This window comes from Alosa sapidissima, chromosome 4 (assembly GCF_018492685.1).
Source record: "Alosa sapidissima isolate fAloSap1 chromosome 4, fAloSap1.pri, whole genome shotgun sequence".
In the NCBI taxonomy this organism is placed as follows: Eukaryota; Metazoa; Chordata; class Actinopteri; order Clupeiformes; family Clupeidae; genus Alosa; species Alosa sapidissima.
Window position 1 is genome coordinate 12456267 of NC_055960.1, and position 23847 is coordinate 12480113.

The 23847-nt window shown below is 41.0% G+C and overlaps 1 protein-coding gene across 7 annotated transcripts in view; it reads left to right on the plus strand.

The window, feature by feature from the left end:
• Nucleotides 1–9663: 9663 nt before the first annotated feature.
• scn8ab (sodium channel, voltage gated, type VIII, alpha subunit b) overlaps nucleotides 9664–23847 on the plus strand; it is a 47262-nt gene continuing 33078 nt past the window's right edge. For 4 of the 7 annotated variants that reach the window (XM_042089248.1, XM_042089253.1, XM_042089251.1 and 1 more), the window contains exons 1-5: nucleotides 9664–9801; nucleotides 19176–19504; nucleotides 21707–21825; nucleotides 23313–23402; nucleotides 23695–23823. In XM_042089248.1, the coding sequence (XP_041945182.1) occupies nucleotides 19223–19504; nucleotides 21707–21825; nucleotides 23313–23402; nucleotides 23695–23823 (620 nt within the window). In that variant the 5' untranslated portion in view covers nucleotides 9664–9801; nucleotides 19176–19222. The other 3 variants (XM_042089250.1, XM_042089249.1, XM_042089254.1) reach the window with 3 other exon arrangements.

Consider the following 23847-nt stretch of genomic DNA (forward strand, 5'->3'; position numbering starts at 1 on the left):
CCGTTAAGGCCGTTTCTGCGGTCTCACGTTGTTTTAAGCGACGCCGCCCTCTGGTCATCGCGTTCCCGATCGCCCGCGACATCTTATTAAGCCAAGAGCCTGACTGTTTGTAACTGTTTGCGTCCTGTTTCTTGTGCTTTTTTACTGAGGGCAATCATATTGATCATTGATATCAATTGCAACACCCAGAGGAATAAAAATCAATTTTACAAAATTGGGGAATGCCGCGATCGGCGGACTTTGACCTACACACGCAGTAGCCGGCGTCACGAGACTCTAATCATGTATATAATGAGCACTGCATTAATCAGTGTCTCCGTGGCACACATAGAAAAGGCAGCGCTGTGCTATATAGCACTTTAAGAATTGCATCGACGGTTCGAATCCGGCCTGATGTTACAGCCGTTTCCGCGGTCTCACGTTGTTTTACGCGACGCCGCCCTCTGGTCATCGCGTTCCCGATCGCCCGCGACATTTTATTAAGCCAAGAGCCTATAGTTAAAAGGGAGATTTTCCAGTGTGCTTCCAGTGAATGATACTGAACTAGGCTAACAATGTCAGACTGGGTTATTGCAAGCACAGTGAAGAGCAGGGTATGTATCGCTTTTATCTAACTCCAGGGTAGGCCTATGGTAAATAAGATTAATTTTCAAAAGGTTGCCGTGTTGTTTTCAGTCTTCCCATTGAGACTACCTTTACATGCATAATATACATGACAACTGTAGCACCATCTACTGATGGACTTTTAAATACCATACAAACAGTGATTCTTTTCACATGTTTAAATTTACTCCACAATCAAAAGAAAGCCTGTGATGGGAATGGAAAGCTGTTCACACCTCAAACCAAAGGTATTCTGATATTTTTGATATTGTGATTTTTTTCGAATTCAAAAATTTACAGTACCCTCCAGAATTTGTGTCACCTTTGGTAAAATTGACTAAAAACAGGTATAACAATTATCTTTTGGTAATTTATTGTAATCTCACAATGAAAACAATAAGGGAAACCTTGAAGGGAAGCAAATATATTCTGAGAAAAAAGAGAATCTCATAAAGAAAGAAATATTTAGGTAACAAAAACACATCACACACAATTATTGGCACCCCTGCTTGTAATATATTTGACCAATGGAAATGGCAGAAGCTTGACTCAGTAAACCATTTTTGTTTTGATCTGGATGTTTGTTTTGGTTCATTGACCTGATGATGAAGGATCCAATCATGACCCACTTAATGTCTTGGCAGAAATTGAAAGATTTCTATTAACGTTTTCAAACATTTCCTGGGGTTCTTAATACCATGCACCCCCAAGGCCTTTGGGAATAAAAACAGCCCCACAATATCACTGCCCCTCCACCATAATTGTCATTATGCATTATGCAACTGTCATCACAATTTTCATTTAATCTGACAATAGACCACAATTTCAGACAAAGTCACATTCAGTAGCATTCAACTCCTGCCGCTTACATTTGTAAATGACAGGAACGACTTTTACCTGGCATGCCCTCTAAATAATGTATTAGCAGTGAGGTCACTTTTGGAGATTTGTTGGGAAACTTGGTGACCCCAAGATGATACCTTTTTCTGTAACTCTCCAACAGTGGTTCTTATGGAATGTTTTCCCTCTCTTCCCATCCTCCCTACTTTTTATTATTGTTTTAACTGCAAATATGGATATTTTCAACCAAGCACCTAGTTTTTATAGCCATTCCCTGACTTACAAATGTCAACACACATTCCTTCTATTTAAATTTAGTGTATTCTCTTGTCTTTCCCATGTCGATTACTAGGGGATTTAGCATCTGTGTCATTTTATTTTCAGACCTTAGTGAAAAAGAAAATCATGAACTACTTCTGAATGTTCACAGACACTCTAATTAACTTAAAGAAGTTGAATACAAATAGGAAAATGCTTCTGTTACATTTTGTATATAAGATTTTCTATGGGTTACAATAATTGTGGGTGACGTGTTTTTGTTAAAAACATATATTTTTTTATGAGATTTTCCTTTTTCTCAGAATAAATTTCCTTTTTTTTACGTTTGGATTTTCCTCATTGTTTCCATTGTGACATTAGGGCAGTTCCAGCGTTATGGATGTGACAATTGGACTCATATTGGTAAACAAAATGCCTTGGAGTGGGGGCAAAATTAGTATCAGTGAATTAATTTGCATAACTTTTAATGTAACCTCTGTCCTCTGAATACTGAGAAATCCTCAAATTTATTCTAAGAATACAAGGCATTTTATCAGCATTATGGATGTGACATGAAATGGACACACTTTTGTGAGAGATTACAGGTTTTCTACAAACTCTGTGAATTTTAAAGGAAACTGCCGAAACTATGATATATGTACCATGAAGGAGACTTGAATGAACACAAAAAGTGTGTTTTTGAAACTATGCGTCATTTTCGTAATGCATTATGTAGGAAAAACTGGCGTTATGGATGTGACGGTTTCACGTTATGGATGTGATGTGTCTGAACCAGTCCTCGACAAACTACATAAAACACATAAATAAGTAGTGAATTTTGATATGAAACAATTGAAATGGTAATTGTCATGAGATTTTCAATTGTCATGAAAAACTAGCGATGAAATTATTGCTTCCTCAGTGCCCACTAAGATCCACAGGAAGAATCAGGACAACAAGTCATTTAAAATATAAAAAAGAAATGTATTTTTTTCTTTTACCGTCATCAATTTTGGTCAGTGATTCCCGGGTTACTGAAACACCAGGGGACATGAAACTTGGTGGCCACTCCCCTAAATAACTAGCCCCTACCTGAACCGTTGCACCCAAGATGACAAAATATTTATGGTATGTTAGTCTCAAGAGCCCGCATGAACCTAACCCATACCCACTCATTTGTGATTTGCACACATAAAGTACATGCACGCGCACGTGCACACACGCACATGCACACACACGCACACACACACACACACACACACGCACGCACGCACAGTCGCACACATACAGACAGGCAAGCACACATAAACACATACAGACAGGCAAGCAAGCACACACACACACACACACATGCACAAACCCCCACCCACATGAATGCAGACACATAAACACACACACACACATAAACACACAAACACAGGCATGCATACGCACATGCACACACACAGACACACACACACACACATCCTCTTATAAACAAAAGCAAACTCACATATGCACACACTCATTTACATGCACATGAGTTGCAGGAGTAGGAGATGGAGACAAATTGACAAGCGTGATTTATTTTTGCGAAGAGAATATGCAGGACTAAGAGGCGGTCATATTTTGTACCGCTATGCGGTACATCTAGTTTATTGCTGCCCTTACTCATGTTACTCTGTGGGTATTAGCTACAGAGGACCTGACACTTCAAATGCTGTCATATCGCGTCACATTTCAAATTAAACTGTGTTAAGCAGACGTGAACGGCAGGCTGAACAGATCTGCAACACAAGGAGGTTGCTATGTTAACTCCAGCTGCAAAGTCAGCCATCTTCACCAGCTAACACGATAATCCAGTTACTGTACAACATTAGTATGACAGTTACAGGATGATAATCGCTCAGATTTTCGTTATTAGGCCACTTGAAAATAGGCTATGGCTAGGCTAATCACTGGAGGTATTTTAATATTATGTTTGTTTTGCTAATGGTTAGGCAAGGCCTCCCTGTGGTTTTGATCAACCTAATAATCTTTGAAATGTCAGTTGTAAACACTAAGTTGAAATGCGTTGAAACTGACATGCCACCAGAACAGACGTTTTATCGGCTTTGAGGTATAATAAAGTCCCCAGTCTTGTAAATTCACATTATGTAACATCCATAACGTCACATCCATAACGCACCATTAAAGGTTTTAAAAGTAAGAAAGGGGCACAATTTGGTCATCACACTTTACATTGATATAAATCAGCTTTGCACAGACACTATGGACATTGTCGCATCAACACTGTATATGTAGCATAAACTTTTCCTATAAAACGTTATGGATGTGACATGGCCATGGAACTTGCTGACTTAAAAACAAAATCCTTACAAATGTAAGGAGTTGTGCTCTTAAAGGCAAGCTGAGCATAGACATTGCTCTACCATTCCCTTGTCAATCTGGAATTTGTCAAATGACACAATTTGTTTGAACATTGGGTCCATTTATCCACATTTGAAATATGTATAATATTACCATGTAAAAAAAGTTGTTTCTGTATGGTTGCACACCATATTTATGATGTAAAAAGAGTGTCATTCTCCATCAAATTCAATCAGATCAGTTACAAACAATAAAATATAGACCTAAATGAAGATTTTAACAACAGTTCTATTTGCGTATGCACAACTTTTTTTTTCCATGGTAAGGATGACCTTTGCATGGAATTGCCCATTACAAGAAATCACCAAAAGATTATTTTTTTATAGGCTACCTGTTTTTAGTCAACTTTAGCAGAGTTGCCAATAATTCTGGCGGGTACTGTATCATGGGTTATGTTTTTCACTCCGGATACTTGAATGGGGCCCCTTAGTCAAATAACACAGGTCATGCTATGTGTGATATTCATGCTTTGTAATTGGCATCTTTTTCACAGTAAGTTGGCTTAAATCTGTTGATGGTAATGGCATATTTGTAAATCCCAATCTGTCCATTTCTTTCCACAAAACTTTTTTATTTTTCAAATGTTTCTACCGGGAGGACATGCCCCCGGACCCCCATTGCTTACTGAGTTACAAACTTTCTGAGCTTGACTGGCCCAGTGGCTCATACTCCATCCATGCTTAATATAGTCTTTTGTGTGGGGTTGGGGTCCCATGTCGTGAGATATGTGCCCTTTTGTTTTTTCGCCCCTGTCCTTCAAAAAGTATAAGTCCGTCACTGATCAAAATACATCAGTTAGCTAATTTGTCCGTACTGTTATAGCTGGTTCTGGCAGGTGTAACGGAAGAGGTCAGTCTTGTGTCATGTCACATGTCATGAAAATTGTATAGCTACTGTAAACTGATGCTAAGCTGATTTACCTAATTAGGTCCAGTTGTATTGGTATAGTTATTACACGTACAGATGCCCATATTTTTCTAGTTACATATACTAGATAACCAAAATATTTTACTTGATTCCCTATAAAGTATAAGAAGGAGTGGGGTACAGATGTGATGTTTTATTTTGTGTCTTACAATTATATACTAGCAAAAACAACCCAGAGGCTAAAGAAATCAATCAGATAGGGTTAAAGTATGCACAGCAAGACATGCACAGAAGACAAGACTTGAAGGTCTCTATTCTTCTTCTTCACGTGTTATTAAAAATGTTCATAAAAAATATGCTTCCAATATATGATGGCCAAGCGGGACATGCCTGCTGAGTTCCGGACACTTCTGGGATGCACAGGCTTCTCTCCAAGATCGAAACCTCAAGCCTTAAGTCATCCGCTTCACTCAGGATTCCTCCCCTGTGATGGCAACGCTGCTGCACAAGCCACTCTCCCTGGCCGAGGAGAATTGATTAATTTTGGGTGCAGTTGCTCCGTAAAGCTCCTCTTCCTCTTGGTCTCTGGGAGAGTGCCCACATTCCAATGCTCTGAGGCGCTCGTGGCTCTGTCTTGTCTCTATCTTACCCTGCTCTCCCCACCTGCCTGCATTCACAAGTGGCACTCATCACCTGTGTTTGTTACAAGTTTTAACTATATATATTATGTACTCTATAAAGGTGCCGCATCATTTGTAATGCCAGACACTTTACAGATTAAGTTACATAATAATAATAAATAGAAGTAAATAACAATTAAACAAGTTTGAAGTGCAAAGAGGAAAGATATAAGAAGAGGTAAAGTAGTGGTACTGTACATATGCTACATAAGGGCCTTGCTCAGAGGTACAATGGTGCTACAGTAGCTCCTGAGATTGAACTCTAAACCTTCTGGTGTTTCACTTGATAGGCCAGATCTCAAAAGACTAGAACCACCACAAATCCACGATTAGCTTACCTTGTGATAATATGAAGATTTAGCTAAAACAGTTACAAGATCAACATTTTTAGCCTGTAGTTTTTGTCTTAGGAAAAATCGAACTTTTGTCGAAAGAGTATTGCCATTGTGCTTCCCCCCGTAACAACAGAACAACCTAACATCACAGGACTTTCTTCTCCTCTTTTTTTGTCAGTGTGACTTATTGTGCACATCCTCTGCATCTCACAACATGTGGAGGTACCCAGCCAGGCAGCTCTCTGTCCTCCTGATCCAGCCCTCTCTGTGATGCTTTGCCAGCGGTGTCAAACCTAAAGAACCAGGGATTAATATGCAGAGCCCTAGGTGTCCAATACCAATTGAAATACAGTACGCTCTCTGACCAGGTCAATATGAAATGACTAGATGTAATACAGAGTATATTCTAGCCATGTAACATCCAGTGGTCTGTTGGTAACTGGGTCTGTTTTGTCTACCCTTACTGACTTCCTGGTGTTTCTTTTCTGTTTCTGTCTTAGCGGCAAAAGACCAGGGCTACTTGGGCCAGCTTGTAAGAGTGGTCGTGGGACCGTCATGAATGAGCACCCCACCACCCAAGTGTTGCAACATTACAGCTTTTTGACTCAACTCACCTGAGACATCTGAGTCTGTAAAACCATCCTATTTGTCCCCTCATATCCGTCCTAGCTCCATGTCTATCTGACTGATGTCAGTGGGTTCTATTTTCTTGAAGGGCAGTGACAAATATTGGGGAAGGAGCAAAGTATCTTATCCATGAATTTAAGCCATTCTACTATATATTATAACATGGAAGCGTATTCTAGTTTACTACTTTTACTTAGCACAAGTTATTTCTGACAGCGTCATTTATCTATCAAGTGATAAACTCTAATAATTAGAAATAGTTGGTTCTGGGTAACATTTCGTAGGATATATTTGTACAGGTAAGGCTCAATTTTATATATAAAAAGATAACAACAAGGTAGATCGCTAAAGTTACACTACACAGCTTATGAATTCTACCCAACATTGTACTCTCCTCATGGACTGAATGTTAAGGACTACCCTACCCTGCTTGACTAACTCCTTCATCCTTTCTACAGCTCAGGTTCTGTGGGTACATTATGTGTACAGTGTGCTATCTCCTCCATAATATGGGAAAATACTCTTAATTTGGCCATCAAAGGATAAGGCCTACTAGATTCAGCTTGCACTTTTCACCTCTGGGTGAAAAGCTTAACAAACAAAACCAGGGGATTTATTGTTTTTTGCCAGAGAATTCACTTTTTTTGTACAGCACAAAGTATTAATGCAGAAGTTTGTATTTATAATTTTTACCTTTTTTATGTAGCCCTTGGGCGGGTGGTAGAACTGGTCGCTGATTCTCAGCCAGTGCTGTCCTTCCAATAGGCATTATACAGATTGTGAGAGAGTAATGAATTACCATTTCCATTCATTTCAATGGCAATTTCTAAACTAGGCAATTCAGCTCATGATACACCATGTACGATATGTGTGCAGGTGCAAATGTTTCATGGCGCTTAGCTCTAAACTTCAGATATGAAGACCTATACATGCTACATGTTTCTACACATGTTCAGTTAAAGGTTAAATTATTTGGCATATGTGTTTTTTCAAAGTGACTTACAAAATATTGATATTTAAATATTTAGATGTCCAGGGTATGGTGATGGAGTTGAGCAGGGGAGTCCCAGAGCCCCACCCTAAGACCTGTTTCAGTGGAATTAGCAGCATCCTTGGCAGAGAGGGATGGAGCGGAGTATTCAAGGGCCTCTGGGCTTGGTGCCTCTGAGGCTGCTTTTATTGTACTCTCTGTTTTCATTGAGACACTCCCATCTTTTATAGCGAGGCAATATGGTGGAAATTATGGAAAAAGCCTACAGTTTGAAGAGAGACCAACAGATTCCTCACAAGATGGCAGTGAGGATAGGAGCAGGCTTCACTCAATGTGTATACTTTAAACTGGCCTGGATAGTTATGCGCATATATACGCATACACATATGCATAGTGCGGCCTCTCTCCTACTTTACATACTCACAAGATGGCAAACATCACCGCTATGCCCAGGGGCGCAGCTACCCATTTTTTGAGGGGTATGCAACAACAAATTGGCGCCCCCCCCCCCCCCCTCCAAAAAAAAAAACAACAACAACTAAAGTAAAACAAAAGGCCAATAATGTATTACACATTATTATTTTTTCAGAAATTCTGCCGATTTGAACTTGAAGTATTGTTAAATGTCGCATTGTCACTTTAAGAGAGTCCAAACGGTTCTCATAACGTCCTTTTGCCAGCTGTTGCTCACAAAGGATAAGGCTGATCCAACTCTAGCCTTTGTTTGCGCCACATTGACAGCACAATATTAAGTTATTACAAGGAGTCTTCATTGTTAGGAAATGGAGACATGTAATGAGTTGTTGCTCGTGTGACATTTCTGTTTGCAGTTTGCCATTAAAAGTGCAGTATGAGCATGGTAGCCACCTAGCTATCTGAATGGAATAGGCTATGTTTCAATCGGCATATGCTTAGCAAACGCTAGTTAGTCTGTTAACATTAATATTTGCAAGCCTCCAAGCACAGACGTCACACTTTAAATCCTACCTGTTGTTTTTCACCATCCACTTATTTAACTACTGTCGCATCCCTTGACATGCCATCTCATTTTCCCTTTCTTTTTCTATTTTGAGCCCCCGACAGCTTTTTCGCTGTATCCATCTTTTTCCATAGACGAAAACTCACTACTCATAGGCCTACCTGCTCACCCAGCGCTTACGGCGCCCCCACTCCCTCTTCTATGTCAAAATTCTATGATGGAATCTTATGAGATAGGGCGCCTACTCTAGCCTGTTAGTCCTCCAAAATGTTATTTAACATTGAGGAAATGCAGAAATGATTTAGAAACGTACAACAGTAGCTACACATAGAAAATACCAAATATATTATTTTATTTTTTTTACCATCGCTTTGGCGCCCCCGTGGTGCCCCTATGCGCCGCATATAGCGCATACCCACTTTTTGCGCCACTGGCTATGCCAGAAGAGTTGTGTTCTAGAATAGTGGAGCTGTCCATGGTGCCGAAGAGCACTGTGGAATTGTGGTTTGGGTGGGATACAGCCCAATGACTGTAACCCTATATTGGTAGGCCTACAGCCCAGTGGCCTACCATTAATGCTACCACATCATAGTCAAATGGTTTCAAGGGTTCAATGGTTTGAATAATTTCTAACCAATTACATGATCCTGCCATCTAATATCAGAGTGGCTGTTGAAAAAGAAATAATCCTTTGTTGTGGTAAAAATAATAATAATATTAATAATCCCATAGATAAGGAAAATAGGGATCAAACGTTCGCTACTATCACAATGCATTTAGTAGGAATAATGTTCTCAGACATGCTACAGAAATTCTGTGAAGAAACTTAACTGTGTTTAGCATGACTGAGACCAACCAATCAAAAATCCTAGTTAACACAGTCTAACACCTGGGAGAAGGGATGCTTTCCTTATTGCAGGGACACTTAAGGACTGCCCCCCTCTCCTAGCATCCTGATGCTCTGCAGCATCTCTTCTTTTTTTCGTTTCTTTGTTGTGGGCATTTCCAGACACTCCCTAGCAAATAGAAGCACTTGCTGACACTCCCTAACAATTTGCTGAGAGTCATCAATTATGCAGGCTCGATGCACGGACCAGGAAGAAAGGTAGCGGATAGCGGCAACAATATGGCGACAACCGCAGTTTCTGACGCGTCTTTCCGGCATAGTTAACTGCGTGACATCTGTACTGGATCTTTCTACACCTGGAAAAAGTAAGTAGGCTGCGACGTTTTGCTGTTGTGGGCTCGAACAGCTTTCTGTGTATTGGCTTGCCGCGGAGGACTGGCTCCGGTACCTGGACTCTATTGCCGCAGAGCGCAGAGCGGTCTCACGCGCTCAGCATCTTTTCTGCTTGCGGTCGAATGTAATGCGCGCGCCGGCCATTGGGAGAGAATACGCAGGTAATAACGTCCAAATGCTGGTGTTTTATTTGTGCTTGTTAGCTATGTACTCGTAAGGCTGCGTGGGAACATGAGAAAAAAAGGTAAATTGGGGTGTTGGCCTTGCGTTCTGTTGGCTGGCATATCTGTGTCGAAATGTAGAATGTACGCAGATCGCGGGGCAGGGAAGTCCGAGCGTCAAACTTTAATGCGCCTGAATATTGTTCAGACACAGAGGGACGGAGTCATCCAAGAGAGCCATTATTTCTACCCACCATTCATTGTCTGCAGTTTTCCTCCACCCCCATCCAAAATTGTGCTATAAGACTTAGGCTGTAACTATGTTCCCCCACCCCACCCCGCCGTTCCCCACTGCTGCCTCTAGATCTGCACGGGCTCGCGGCTTCTTTTGTATGAGTTATTTTTCTTTCCGAGTAATTGGTCTGCTTTTTTGTTGTGTCACTTATTAAAATGACTGCTGCCAGCCGGAATATGAAAGGCGCCATTTAAGATGCCAGACGTCCAGTGTTGTTGGGACAGGGTCTGGCTGGGTTTGGCAGTCCCGTTGCGGAGTGCTGTAGCAGCACACTCAGGTACCGTGAGCGGGTGTGGCTTACCCATTTCATTGCCGTTTTAACTGTCTTATGAAAGAAACACACATACACACACGCGCAAGGCGGAAATATCGATAGCCTCGCCTGTCCGCACTGCAAACACACTGGCGCGTTTACCGTTAATGGAGCGGACGTTTGGGATTGACTGACTGACATTACCGTACCTCCCGCGGAAGCTCCACTGCAGTATTTTAGTATGGAGGTGAGGGCCCTGTCCAGGGCGGGCGCCTCGCTATAACCTGCTCTGTCTCGCTTGATTTTTCCTCTCCCTCTTATTTTCTCTCCCTTCTTATTTTATCGTTCTCTCTCGGTCTCTCACACACATTCACGCACACACACACAGGCGAACAGAGTGGTCCCCTGACACCGGAGTGCGCAAAACCGAGTAGACACGGGTTCCGTGGTCCAACGAGGACAGCGAGAGGGCAGTAGGAGAATAACTCGGGGACCGGGAGTAATTGTTGAAAGGCGATAAAGAAGTTCATTACGTGTTACCACTCTGACATCGCTTCCACCCTCTCTCCTCACTTCATGGGACTGTAGGCCAGGAAAAGGTGTACATGCATCCTGTGTGTGGGTGGGTGGGTGTGTGTTTGAGTGATCAATGGTCCATTTTGCCACTCAAAGTCGGTGAAAATTACGTTTTTTTTGGCCCTCTTTGAATACATGAATGAACGGAATTTAGTCATAAGTCAAATCAATCTATTAGAGGCACCACTGAGACACTGTCAGTCTCATACACACACACATTTTGCTGAAGTGAAAGTGGATGTGTCTTTTTTTATATAGTATACATAGGGAAAGCTCTGATGCATTACTCAAGTGTGAGAGGTGTGTGTGTGATGTTATGTGTATTATGCATTTTGATTGCTTTGAACCATCATCACGCATATTTCACAACACATCTGCACATTTATTTCAATGCTAATACCTACTGAAAGAAACTAAGATTATCATGTCTTCTGTAAAACATGCTAGAAGTAAGTGGTGCTATAGATATAAATCAATTTAATTTCAATTAATAGAACAAAATAGAACAGGACAGATAACAATGGAATTATATAGAATTCGTCAAATGAGAGTTCAAATGAATCGAATTGAGAGAGGAGCATGACAGCCGTTTACATATTAGAGTAAGATGGCCTGTTTCTCCTCCACATCGGTTACAATATAGCCTAACTATGCCCTGTGGAAACGGCTTAGCTGTGGTGCTCTGCTCTGCTCTGTTCTGCTGTTCGGAGCTGTGGTGCTGAGCTGAGTAGAGAGGGCTTGGTCCCCGTGTTATTGCCCAGGCCCGGCGCTTTTCCTCCGGTCTGCGAGCTGGCCGGCGGCTGCGCTTCTGCGGATTGGCCCGTTGGACGGGACGGGACGGCCCATCTCGTTCTCCTCCACGCCGGCTCACCTTGAGGCAGCATCCGCCGCTGTGGCTCGCACGGGAAGGAGACTTGGAGGTCAGGCTCTGGTAGTCATGTTGTTTCTCCTCTCTCTGTCAGTGCAGCTGCAGGCGTGAGCCGCGCACCGAAGGAAGGCCTTGTCACACACTCTCGTTCCTGTATTTATCTTTAAAATAGGATTCAATGCGGCTCAATCAAACAGAGCCGTGGTTGTGGATGCACTCTTAGGCTTCTCTTATTTGATTAGCTTTAGATGTTATGTGTGTGTGTGTGTGTGTGTGTGTGTGGAGCGGTGGGCTTTGACAGGGCATGCTGTGTGGAGAGACAGGCATTGCTATCGTAGGATGATTTACAGGAGGGATCGGTATATTTTCTCTCTCGGGATGCACCACTCGAGCTTCACACTCAAGATGGTTGGCCAATCTGTAATCGAGAACCATTAGTGGGATTATACAGCACTGGCCCGCATTCCCTGGCCCTTACTGGAAATGACCACCCCTCTGAGCATTATGAATGACTGTGAATGACTCTTGTGACCTAGGAACGACTCCTCCCGTGATTCAGGGTGGCTGTGCAGCAAATTGTGCACGGTGATTTGAGTGCAACTGATGATTCAGCTTTAGTCATGTGACAACATGCGCCTGCATGGCAGGCAGATGGATGTACCACTACCGTAATTATCTGTCTGACCTCCATGCACTTGTCTGTTCACACACTCGATTGAATGGCTAATTAGCTATTAAAGTTCATACATAGAGTTGTTTTTTTCTATAGTATCAAATTCAAACTAGCAACCTGTTCCTAAAACTTCATAGGCCTACTTTATGTTACATTTGTTTTTATTTTTGACACAGCTAGAAATACCTCAGTCTCACAATAATAGCATGCTTCTCTCTCTGAGAGAGAGGGAAAGTGTCAGGAATCAGCTCCTAGAAAAATATATGACGAGCTGCTTGACAGCTTAAATATTATATGTACAGTATGTAAGGTTTGAACTGTAGTTGTTATTTGTTATGGCCATACAAAAAGGATGGTAAGAATAACTCAAGAATTGTCTTTAATAATAAATCACTTAAACCTTTCAAATTTAGCATTTCATGAGACTGCACTAAAAGGAAAACATTTTTTTTTTTTTTTTTTTTTTCAAATTTTGCTTTTTAAAGAACATTCACTATGAAATGTAAAACCAATAGTGAGGTGCTGCAGTGATTGTTTAAAGGATGCAGGGCATACTAGCATTACATTACATTACATTACATTACATTACATTTGGCTGACGCTTTTTAACCAAAGCGACTAACAACATGGTGCCTAGCAGATGCCTATGCCACATTATTAGGTTGGATTTGACAAAGCAATATTTCAAACTTTAGAGTTTAGAACAGTTTAAACCATCCCCTCAATAATTCTGTTGGACTAGGCATAATTTGCAACTAGTAGATAGGTTTGATGTCTTTTAACTTTGAATTCCAAAATGCTCTAGCCTGTTAAATATGTTTTGTTTTGAATTAGTGCTGACCATTATAAGTAGGGGGAGTCAGCAACTCTCATCTGCTTATCACAACAGTAACCAGACATAATTATCCTCCATTGGCTATGGAAAGGATTAACTACCAACTATTAAGTAATAAGCACATTTCAAATTTAAGTTCAGATTTATAGTGTTTTACCTAAGCACAAGTTCAGTCCTTGGCTAAAAGGAATACTTATGAATAATACATTGTCAATATCAATTTTGAAAGTCTGCTGTGTGTTTCATGTTTTTATTTTACTCTATAGCATAACTCTTTTAACTAGCCATCATATTTGCTACTTTTGTTATTTTCATTTCATGCTTTGTTGCTCTTTGTTCTTTATTCATTTTCACATTTCAGTTTGTCCTCCTTTGTGAAGCTGCTTTGAAAAGTTAAATTGTGAAAGATGGCATAAAATTATCTTAAAAACTATTCCTGCTTTTTTCATTTGTAGCTGAAATGACAGGATGATTTGGTGTGATGTGTGCTACAGTGGCAATGTACTGTAGGTGTGTGTGGCTGTGTGGGTCTGTTTTCTGTCAGTCAGTGCACATTTTTATTTTCTTTTAAAGATGCTATATTTAGGATTTGTAGTTAAACATTTTCTAAAAAAATGACCTAGAAATAGCAAAAGAATATGAAGAAACAACCATTTTGTCTTTTTTCTTTCAGAGTGTCTTTGCTCTGTGTTGCCCAGATATCCACTGAAATTAGCATGCTACCCAGCTAGCTTCATAAGACAATGCATTTTGTAGCAAATAAGGTTTTGTTTTCTTAAACACATATTGCTTCACAACCTGACACAAATGCAGACGTGTGTAAAGCTTTATAGTCCCTTCAGATGCTGGGTCCGGCTGCTTGGAATTTGTTTCTGTGTTTGGGGACTTCAGCTTCAGTATTGCAGTGCTGACAAATTTGACCATGGTTTTCTGCTTTCAGGGCACCACAAACAGTGAAAGTATTGTTGCTGTCGATGCAAAACCTCACATCTCAGAAAGCAAGTTTTCAGGAAGAGGCCTGAAATAACGTTACAAATGTCATTTACAATTAATGTATGTTGACACACTAGATGCTGTTTTGCAATTGCAATTTTTTTTAAAGATTCATGAAAGCTGTGCTTTCATTTGGAATCGCCCTTTTTAAATAATTTTAGTGTGTTTTTTTATTAGTGCACCATATACAGTAGGGCTCTCTTTTTTCTGGCCATGCAGATTTTCTGACTGGCATTTCTAGATAAACAGTCAGTGTTTGTCAGCAAAGACCATTCAATATTATTGCAGACCTCCATACTTTCTGACCATTAGATCAGACAGGAAATAGTTTGAACGGTACACTGGGTACACTGGTATGTTTAGAATGTTGTAGAATGAGGGTTCAGATGGAATTTTAAAATCTGTTTCTTGATGAATGCAATAGAATGTTCCAAGCTTACCGGCTGAAGGGTGGCTGTCCATTCAGCCTTTGGCATGCATTTTCCCCCTCCCCTTTGTAGAGCTCCAACCATAGTGACTCAGGGTGTAGCAGTAGCTATGTGAATCAACGCCAGAAATGTAATCTATGATGTTTTGTGGCCTAAGTTAATGAAGCACTTAAATCACTCTTAGGTTGAGTCTGAGAGCAGGGAAAAGTGAGGGTAGACCGGAAAAAGGTCTGGCTCTGGGGTGATGTGGGTCTTCTCTCTCTCTCTCTCTCTCTCTCTCTCTCTCTCTCTCTCTCTCTCTCTCTCTCTCTCTCTCGTTCTTGTGGGACAGAGGTGACTGGTATGTTTGTGTATGTGTGTTACTTTGGGGTAGACTGATATAGTGTGTGTGTGTGTGTGTGTGTGTGTGTGTCATCAGGGCATGTGAGAGTGTGAGAGGAGAAGCGCTGGGCTGAGGTGGAGTGTTGTTAGTTTCAGCAGCGAGATGGGGCCATGTTTGGTAATGATGTCTCCTCTAACCTAGCCTACCCTGCACCTCTCCTCCCGCTCTACTGAGAGGACAAATGTGCTGCTTTTTGCCTTTTTGGGTTGCAGCGGAATAGCAGCAAATGCTTGGGTCACGTAATTTTATATTTTAACATTCTCAATTAGAATATAGTCAGCGGATGTGCCAGCACCATAGGTCAATCAAACAAGCGCCATCCTTGTCCACAGACAGACTGCTTGAGCTCAGGGTGACACAAGAAAAAAGGTTTCTCTACAAAACCACACATTTGCCTTTTATTCCACTAAGCAGAAGCCATACATGGGTATGTACATGGGTGGAGCGTTAGCTTAGGTATGGAACAGATATACACGTACACACTGTGCAATTGTTGAACTCATCCAGCACCACACACCATACACATAGTCTACCAGTCTATTTTTTTATCAGTAATTATATGTGTCTGTTAAATAGTTTGTCAGTGGTATTGAGAAGTACATAAATATAAATACACATTAATTGGTCCGGTGGCTCAAATTGGAATTGAAACTATGTGTATAAATATCAGGTAGATAATTTATTGCTTTCAATACAAAAACAACAAAGGAAAAAACATGCACCTCTAGGAGTAACTGGTTTAATTTCCCCTAAACACGGAAACAGAGGCATAAATATTCATGTCAGTGGGCAGAGCAGTCTTCCCCAGCATACCTGGGGAAAGCGCAGCGGTGTGAGCAGCAGACACAGGCATAATCAGATTGATCTGGTCAAACCCACATTAGATTTAGCTTCTGCTGACTGGCCACTGGGAAAATCTGTGCTGAGTGTGTGTGTGTGTGTGTGTGTGTGTGTGTGTGTGTGTGTGTGTGTGTGTGTGTGTGTGTGTGCTCCTGTTTCTCTGGCAGCCAGCACAGAGCCGACTGGCCAGCGCGTCACTGCAGCTAAAGCGTACAGCCTCACCGAGGCCAAGGGCTTTTATGACATAAGACAGGGCATGAGCCTGTACACTCGTCTAGTGGACAGAGACAAGGAAACAGGTTGAAATGAAAAGCCTGTTTAAAATAAACAAAGTCAGGAATGTTGTTTGGTGTTTGATTTAATTTAATTCTGAATGAGGCCAAGGGCTTTTATGACATAAGACAGGACATGAGCCTGTACACTCGTCTACTGGACAGAGACAAGGAAGCAAGGGTGGGTTGAAAAGAAAAGCCTGTTAAAATGTAAATAAACAAAGTCAGGAATGTTGTTTTCTTTTCTAGAACCCATTGTGTTTGAATGGTTTGATTTTTATTACATTGTTTTTAATAACATTTAATTCTGAATGAAAAGTCAAAGTTCTTGTCAGGGCAGATTTTCATTATTATTGTTGTTTATTTTTGCCATTGTTTGCCTTTATTCCAATAGGACAGTGAAGAGCCAGTGTTGTTGCCATAGGAGGTAAAGGACTCGAAAAGGCACACTATGGTACTGAGTAGGCACAGTATGGTACATGGTACTGGGTAGGCACAGTATGGTACTGGGTAGGTAGGCACAGTATGGTACTGGGTAGTGCAGCGTGTGTGTGTGTGTGTGTGTGTGTGTGTGTGTGTGTGTGTGTGTGTGTGTGTGTGTGTGTGCGTGTGTGTATTCGTAGGTTGAGCTGGACACATGCATACGCTTTCTTCATTCTTCAGTATGTGTAGGCACTTTGGGAGCGGAATGTATACAGTAGATGTGCACGTGTGGATCAATGTCACTAGACAGTTAGCCTTCTTTTCCCATAGTGCGCAATGTTTGCTACATTAAAAACCGACACAAGCTGGTGGAGGGTGAAACTGATGCTTTGGAAGAAGAGACAATTTACATGGCGAAGACAAGGGGCCTACAACCTCTTGTCAGACAAACTGATTTAACAAACATGGCAAAACCATGCAACATACAGTTTTCTGGTTTGAAAATTATACTGAGTTGATTGTAAATTAATGAAAAGGTTGGTGGCTGGTGGAGATATAGGGTAGTTTATGTCCTGGGTGGGATGTTTAGGACAAAATGATGTATCATATGTAAGAACAGGGAAGCATAGTGTGGTCTGAAAGATATATTGATTCATTTATGAAGCAGGGCGGTGGCTACAGTATAGCTGATGTAGGTTGTGGTCAGGACCAGCAGTCTCTCCTCAACAAACGGACATTACAAGGGGAGCCGCAACAGTAGTGTTGGTGTTTTGCATCTCAGGCAGGCTGGTGCCTGTGAAGTACCATGTTCAAGGCCTTTCAGTCACCTCTGCCCTCCCCACGCGTTCTCATACATGCCCACCCAGGGGGAGCCGTAGTGCACTGGTGGCATTGGCATCCTGCACCACATATGGGTCCAGTGCCCGCGGGTACCCTGGTGGAGTACGGCCTGAGGTCATTTCTCAAACCCACTCCTAATCCCTCTCTCTCTCTCACCCTCTCTGAGCTGCCTCCTCCCTGTCTAAAAATAAACTAAAAAAAGAAACTGACAAGATCGACTAGATCTTGGTTTATATCTAGTTTTAAATGGTGGTAAGTCAGCCTTTGATATGCTTTAAAGTTATTTGGTCTTCAGACAAAGACTGAGAACCCTGCTCGACTTTGTTTATATTGATAAGATGACTGATTTTGAGGATTTGTCAAGTCAACCTTTAATGTATTATTTTGTTCCTTGAATCCTAAGGTTTATATCAGATTATATTTCATGCATAAATCCAGTAATTTGATTCCATAGTTGACCAGGTTACTATACCAGGTTACAAGTTATGCTGCAGGTTACTTTATGTTTTAATATGTTAGCACAGCCTGTCATAGCCTAACTTGTAAAGTGTAAAACAATCTGATTGGAAGATTACATCCAGCAACAAAAAATTACAGTTCTTTCAAATATGCAGAACAGACTATGTATGTATGTGTTTGCATACTGTATGTGTTTGTTAACTAGCAGCAATATAGCCATGAACACTATTGTATTGTATAGGGTGCAGTTACAAACTAATTTCTTTGCTACAATGCACTGTGTTAAATCCCATATTCAACCTTGATTTAGTTTGATTTGATTTTAAAAAGTAAATTATTACCAATAGCATTTATCCTAAAGTCATAGATGATGCAATGTCTTAACAAGCTTGCAGCATCTGGTCTCTGCTATATTGATCAGCAGTTTGCATAATACCTCATATTCCACTACGAATAATGACTTGTACTGTATGTACCCCCTGTTGATCTATTACTGTTGTTGTTATAGTGATTATATTTCTAAAGATTATCCTGGTAGGTTGTATGACTTGGATCAATCAAACTACATCATTACTCAGACAGGGCTCGACACACAGGCCAGGTTTTCTCCTCAGTGCGTGACATATTTCTATATTGCACAATATTATATGGTATTACATGACCAGAATTTTCATTTATATACATTTGAACACTTGACCTATATATCAGCCATGTTGACGCATATATTCACAAATGATTATGTGTGTTGGTTTTGAACAGAGGATTGCTTTTCAGCTGGTGTATTTTGTAAGATCTCATTCTGCTTTGTCTTTCCCCACCCCCCCCTCCCTCTCTCTCTCTCTCTCTCTCTCTCTCTCTCTCTCTCTCTCTCTCTCTCTCTCTCTCTCTCTCTCTATGCTGGTGGGGAGTTTGATTTCCAGTTGCCCCGAATCCAACTAAATGTCTTTGATCTCTAATATAGTAACTTTAACCAATCTCTCCCTCCTCTCTCTCTCTCTTACTCTCTCTTTCTCTCTCTCTCTCTTCTCCATCCCTATGTGATGCATAGATCTTAATGGATTATAAATAGAGTGCTCCACGCTGCAGGATGCGAAGATGGCCGCCCCCCTGTTTGCAACTCCAGGACCTGACAGTTTCAAGTACTTCACGCCCGAGAGTCTCATTAACATCGAAAAGCGCATTGAGGAAGAGCGCAAGAAGAAGCCTGTCAAGCCACGCTCGGACAGCAGTCACCGCGATGAAACGGAGGACGATGGGCCAAAGCCCAACCGTGACCTGGAGGCAGGCAAGAGCCTGCCTTTCATCTACGGGGACATCCCCCCAGGCATGACGGCCACACCGCTGGAAGACCTGGATCCCTATTACCAGACCATGAAAGTGAGTAGAGTGGACGGGTCAGAGGTCAAGAGGTTCAAGGTCAAGCCTGGTGGATAGGGAGGGGAGGGGAGTGATGTTTGCAGGTGCAGGGATAGATGGAACAAATGCGGCTGGTGGAGATGGCTTTTTGTCACCCAGGGTATCTGATATGTACACACACACACACACACACACACACACACACACACATACACGTATACATGTACACAGAGACTCTCTCTCTCTCTCTCTCTCTCTCACACACACACACACACACAAACACACACTGTTCTACAGCTTTCAATATAATTGCCCTCTGCATCAGGACATCCAAGGTCTGTGATGTCCTTTAATCACACCCGCTCAGAGAGATAAGGCTCTTTTAAGCGGCTCTTTGGGGCTAAACACTGCTGCTGATGGTATGAATCTTTAACATAATGCTTACCTGCTCTGCCTCTGCAGAGCTGTGATAGTGTGTCAGGGCTACAGTTTTACTCAATGGAATACGTGGCAATGTTATAATAAAAAAATCTCAAATGTTATCAAATATAATAATATCTACATGTAGCTCAGAGATTTGTTCACGTTTGCTGTGATTTCTCTGTAAATCTTTGCGAACACTTGCAAACCTTTTGAGGAGGTACTGTAGTTCTCAGCGAACATACAGGGGAGCTGGGCAAAGGGTTTCCGTTGAAATAGAATGTTAACACAAAATTGTTGAAATTGAACTGTCACTGTGTGCCATTAACTTTGCAATGCACAGACCAATTTTGACCTGAGTCCACTATATACAATATATACAACACAGTGTTTAGATGCCATTTCTAATCACCTGAACATTGCTGTGCTCAAGTTCATGTTGAATTGTCAGTGTTTGTGCTAACTGCAGTGTTAAATTAAGTGTGAATTACAGGTCCTCTTAGAGTCATCTCTGTCGACTCTGCTGCAGAAGGCCAGTCTGTCATTAGCGGAAGCCTGTAATGCCAGATTTTGGCGGCGGAAGCCCAGACTACGGTGACAGTAGTGGTCATCCTTACCCACCCCCCACCAGTGGCAGCCCAAGCTGCTGTGACACTGGTGGGCAGCCGTGCCAACCTTTGGCAGCACAGGCTCAGGTTACTGTGGCGTCTCTGTCTGCCGTTGGCATCAGTAGTCTGTCCTCTGCCTGTGGTGGTCTGCCTGTGGCTCTGTCCATCATTGGCCAGTGGTTATTGTGACACTGTGCTGCCTGCTGACTGAGTGCCATGGATATGTACTAGGACATCAGGATGCATTAATACATTAAGACATGTTGAGGTTCCAATGAACATGCAATTAGAATTTCCTTAGGTTCCAAAGAACATGCAATTAAAATTTCCTTAGGTTCTAATGAACATTCAATTAGAATTTCCTTAGGTTCTAATGAACATGCAATTAGAATTTCCTTAGGTTCCAAAGAACATGCATTAGGACTTCCGGTAACACTTTCTATGAAGGTCATTGTTGTAATGACTTATGCATGATATAAAGTGATCATAAGTCATTATAATCATTTGCAAACAAGTATAAGACTATAGCAATCTTCATAATGCAATATGAACTGTTGCTTTAATGTATTATAACTAATGGTTACACCAGATTATAGCATTATTAGCCAAAAATCTCAGATTATTTTGTATAATGCATTATATCACCAACCATGCCGACTCATAACTACATGGCCTGGTCATTGTGCCAATGCATTTTAACAACTTATGCATAGTCCTTTTACAAGATGCAATAATACCTTATAATCGTTTTTAACGTGAGATAAGGTTACAACAAATATGTATTAGGACTTCCTTAGGTTCCAGTGAACATGTGTTAGGAGTCCCTTCATTTTTTAACTATTAGGACTAATTAAGGTTTGTATGAAGATGTTGCGTGTCTCTGTGGTAGAACTGCTGTCAAAGAACATGTTCTGTTTTCACAAGCTTCAATGTGATGTGCCCCTGAATGTATCTTTATTTACTTTGTTGAACATGCTAACATGGTGGACTACCTCTGCTAACATGCTAACATGGCGAACTACCTCTGATATGTTTACATTGTGTCCACTCCATAATATAGAATTATTTTTCTTTATCAGTGTCAATCTCAATCAACTTTGACATGAGACTAAAGACTGCATAGGAATTTTAACCTCTCTCTCTCTCTCTCTCTCTCTCTCTCTCTCTCTCTCTCTCTCTCTCTCTCTTTCCACAGACATTTATAGTACTAAACAAAGGGAAAACAATCTTCAGGTTCAGCGCAACACCGTCATTGTATATCATTAGTCCGTTCAGTATTTTCAGAAAAATAGCAATTAAAATTTTGATACACTCATATCCTTTTGAAATACAAATAAAAATGTTCTTAAAGACTTCCTGCAACAGGAGAGAATTTGCTCTCATGTACCTACCATGATTACTCAAGATTGTATTGGCAAAGCACACAGACACTGTGTGAAAATAGACCATTTGGTGCCTAAGTAGTGTCATGGAAGGGCTTACAATATGCTGAATACAGCTGTTTTGTGGACATATTGTAAGAAATACACTGCCGTTCAAAAGTTTGGGGTCACTTAGAAATTTCCATTCCACTCCATTATAGACAGAATACCAGCTGAAATCAGTTGCATTGGGTTTTTTTTAATCAGGGTAGAAGTTTTCAGATTACATTATGTGCTTACATAATTGCAAAAGGGTTCTCCAATGTTTTCTCAGTTACCCTTTTAAAATGATATCAGATTAGTAAACAGAATGTGCTTTGGAACATTGGACAAATGGGGACTGATAATGGGCATCTGTATACTTATGTAGATATTGCATTAAAGATCATCAGCCATTTCTTTCTACAACAGTCATTTACAACATTAATGATGGAAACAAGGACATTTCTAAGTGACACCAAACTTTTGAACGGTAGTGTATATCTTTACATTGTAGTGTAAATCTCAAAACTAGAGACAAGCCAGGCAAAAGCAATAAGAAGAGATAAGAATATACTGTGAATTGGCAAGACAAAAAAGGGGAAATTGAACAAATTCTACATGCAAACATACACCTGTACACTCAAACAAGCTCCCCTGAGCATTTTGTATTATGCAACTTTCTTTTAGCAAATGAGGTGGTATACCAGAAAACTGGGACGGGCGCAGGAAAACCGCAGACTCAGGAAGTGTCCAGAAGCCTTACTCACATATGGGAATTTGCCTGAGAGACAGATCAGGTTACTTTGTTCCACCTAGCAGTGGCCATGGCGGCACACCAACCAATCAGATGTGATGGGCAAAGTTTGATCCTGTCAGTATTATAGAGAAACAGCTGTATTTCTGCATCAGTGAAAAAAAATCTGTCAATGACACAGCAAATGAAACAACTCCAAACTATACATTCAAGTGGCACATACATTTGTGACGTGAAATATAGCACAACCAGCATATTCCACTTCTGCTGCAGGAGATCCTTCAAGTTGTTCAAACTTTGAGTCTGTGTGTGTGATATACAGTAGTGTGTGTGTACAGTAAATGGCCAATACAAGCATCTGAGCTTTGACTGTCACATAGTTTCTAAATAGGTTTGGTTGTGTCTACTTATAATCAGTGTGTCATCATCTGCATGATTAGACAGTCTACTGTCATTGTACAAACCAGAATGGTGTGTGCCTGTGCGTTTGTGTGTGTGTGTGTGTGTGCGTGCGTGCGCGTGTGTGTGTGTGTGTGTGTGTGTGTGCGTGTGTGTGTGTGTGTGTGCGTGTGTGTGTGTGTGTGTGTGTGTGTGCGTGTGTGTGTGTGCCAAGGCCACTCTGTTTTCCTTAACTCCCTCCCTACATTATTCAGCATGATCATTATGTGTACTATTTTGACAAACTGCGTATTCATGACATTTAGCGATCCACCCAATTGGTCCAAACAAGTGGAGTAAGTACTTAATTTCCTTTTCCTCTATTCCTACTGTTTTACAAATACATTTTTGCACACAAATCTAAGTTTGTGTAATCTCCTTCAACTATTTTGAAAAGCTAAATTCTTCACTATGCAATACGTATACAAACTAAGTGTGTATGTACAGTATATAATATGAATACAGCACTGATAATAATAACTAATGTCCAAAGTCTTCATTTTTAAAAACATATTTATGTTTATGTTTCCTTGACTATGTCATTCTATGTCATTTCTGAAGATAAATACTGAGTTTGTGCTTGTGCAGGTATGTTTTCACCGGAATCTACACCTTTGAATCTCTGACAAAGATTGTTTCCAGAGGCTTCGCTATAGATAGCTTCACTTTTCTCCGGGATGCCTGGAACTGGCTGGACTTTATGGTCATATCCATGGCGTGAGTTTCGCACACACATGTATA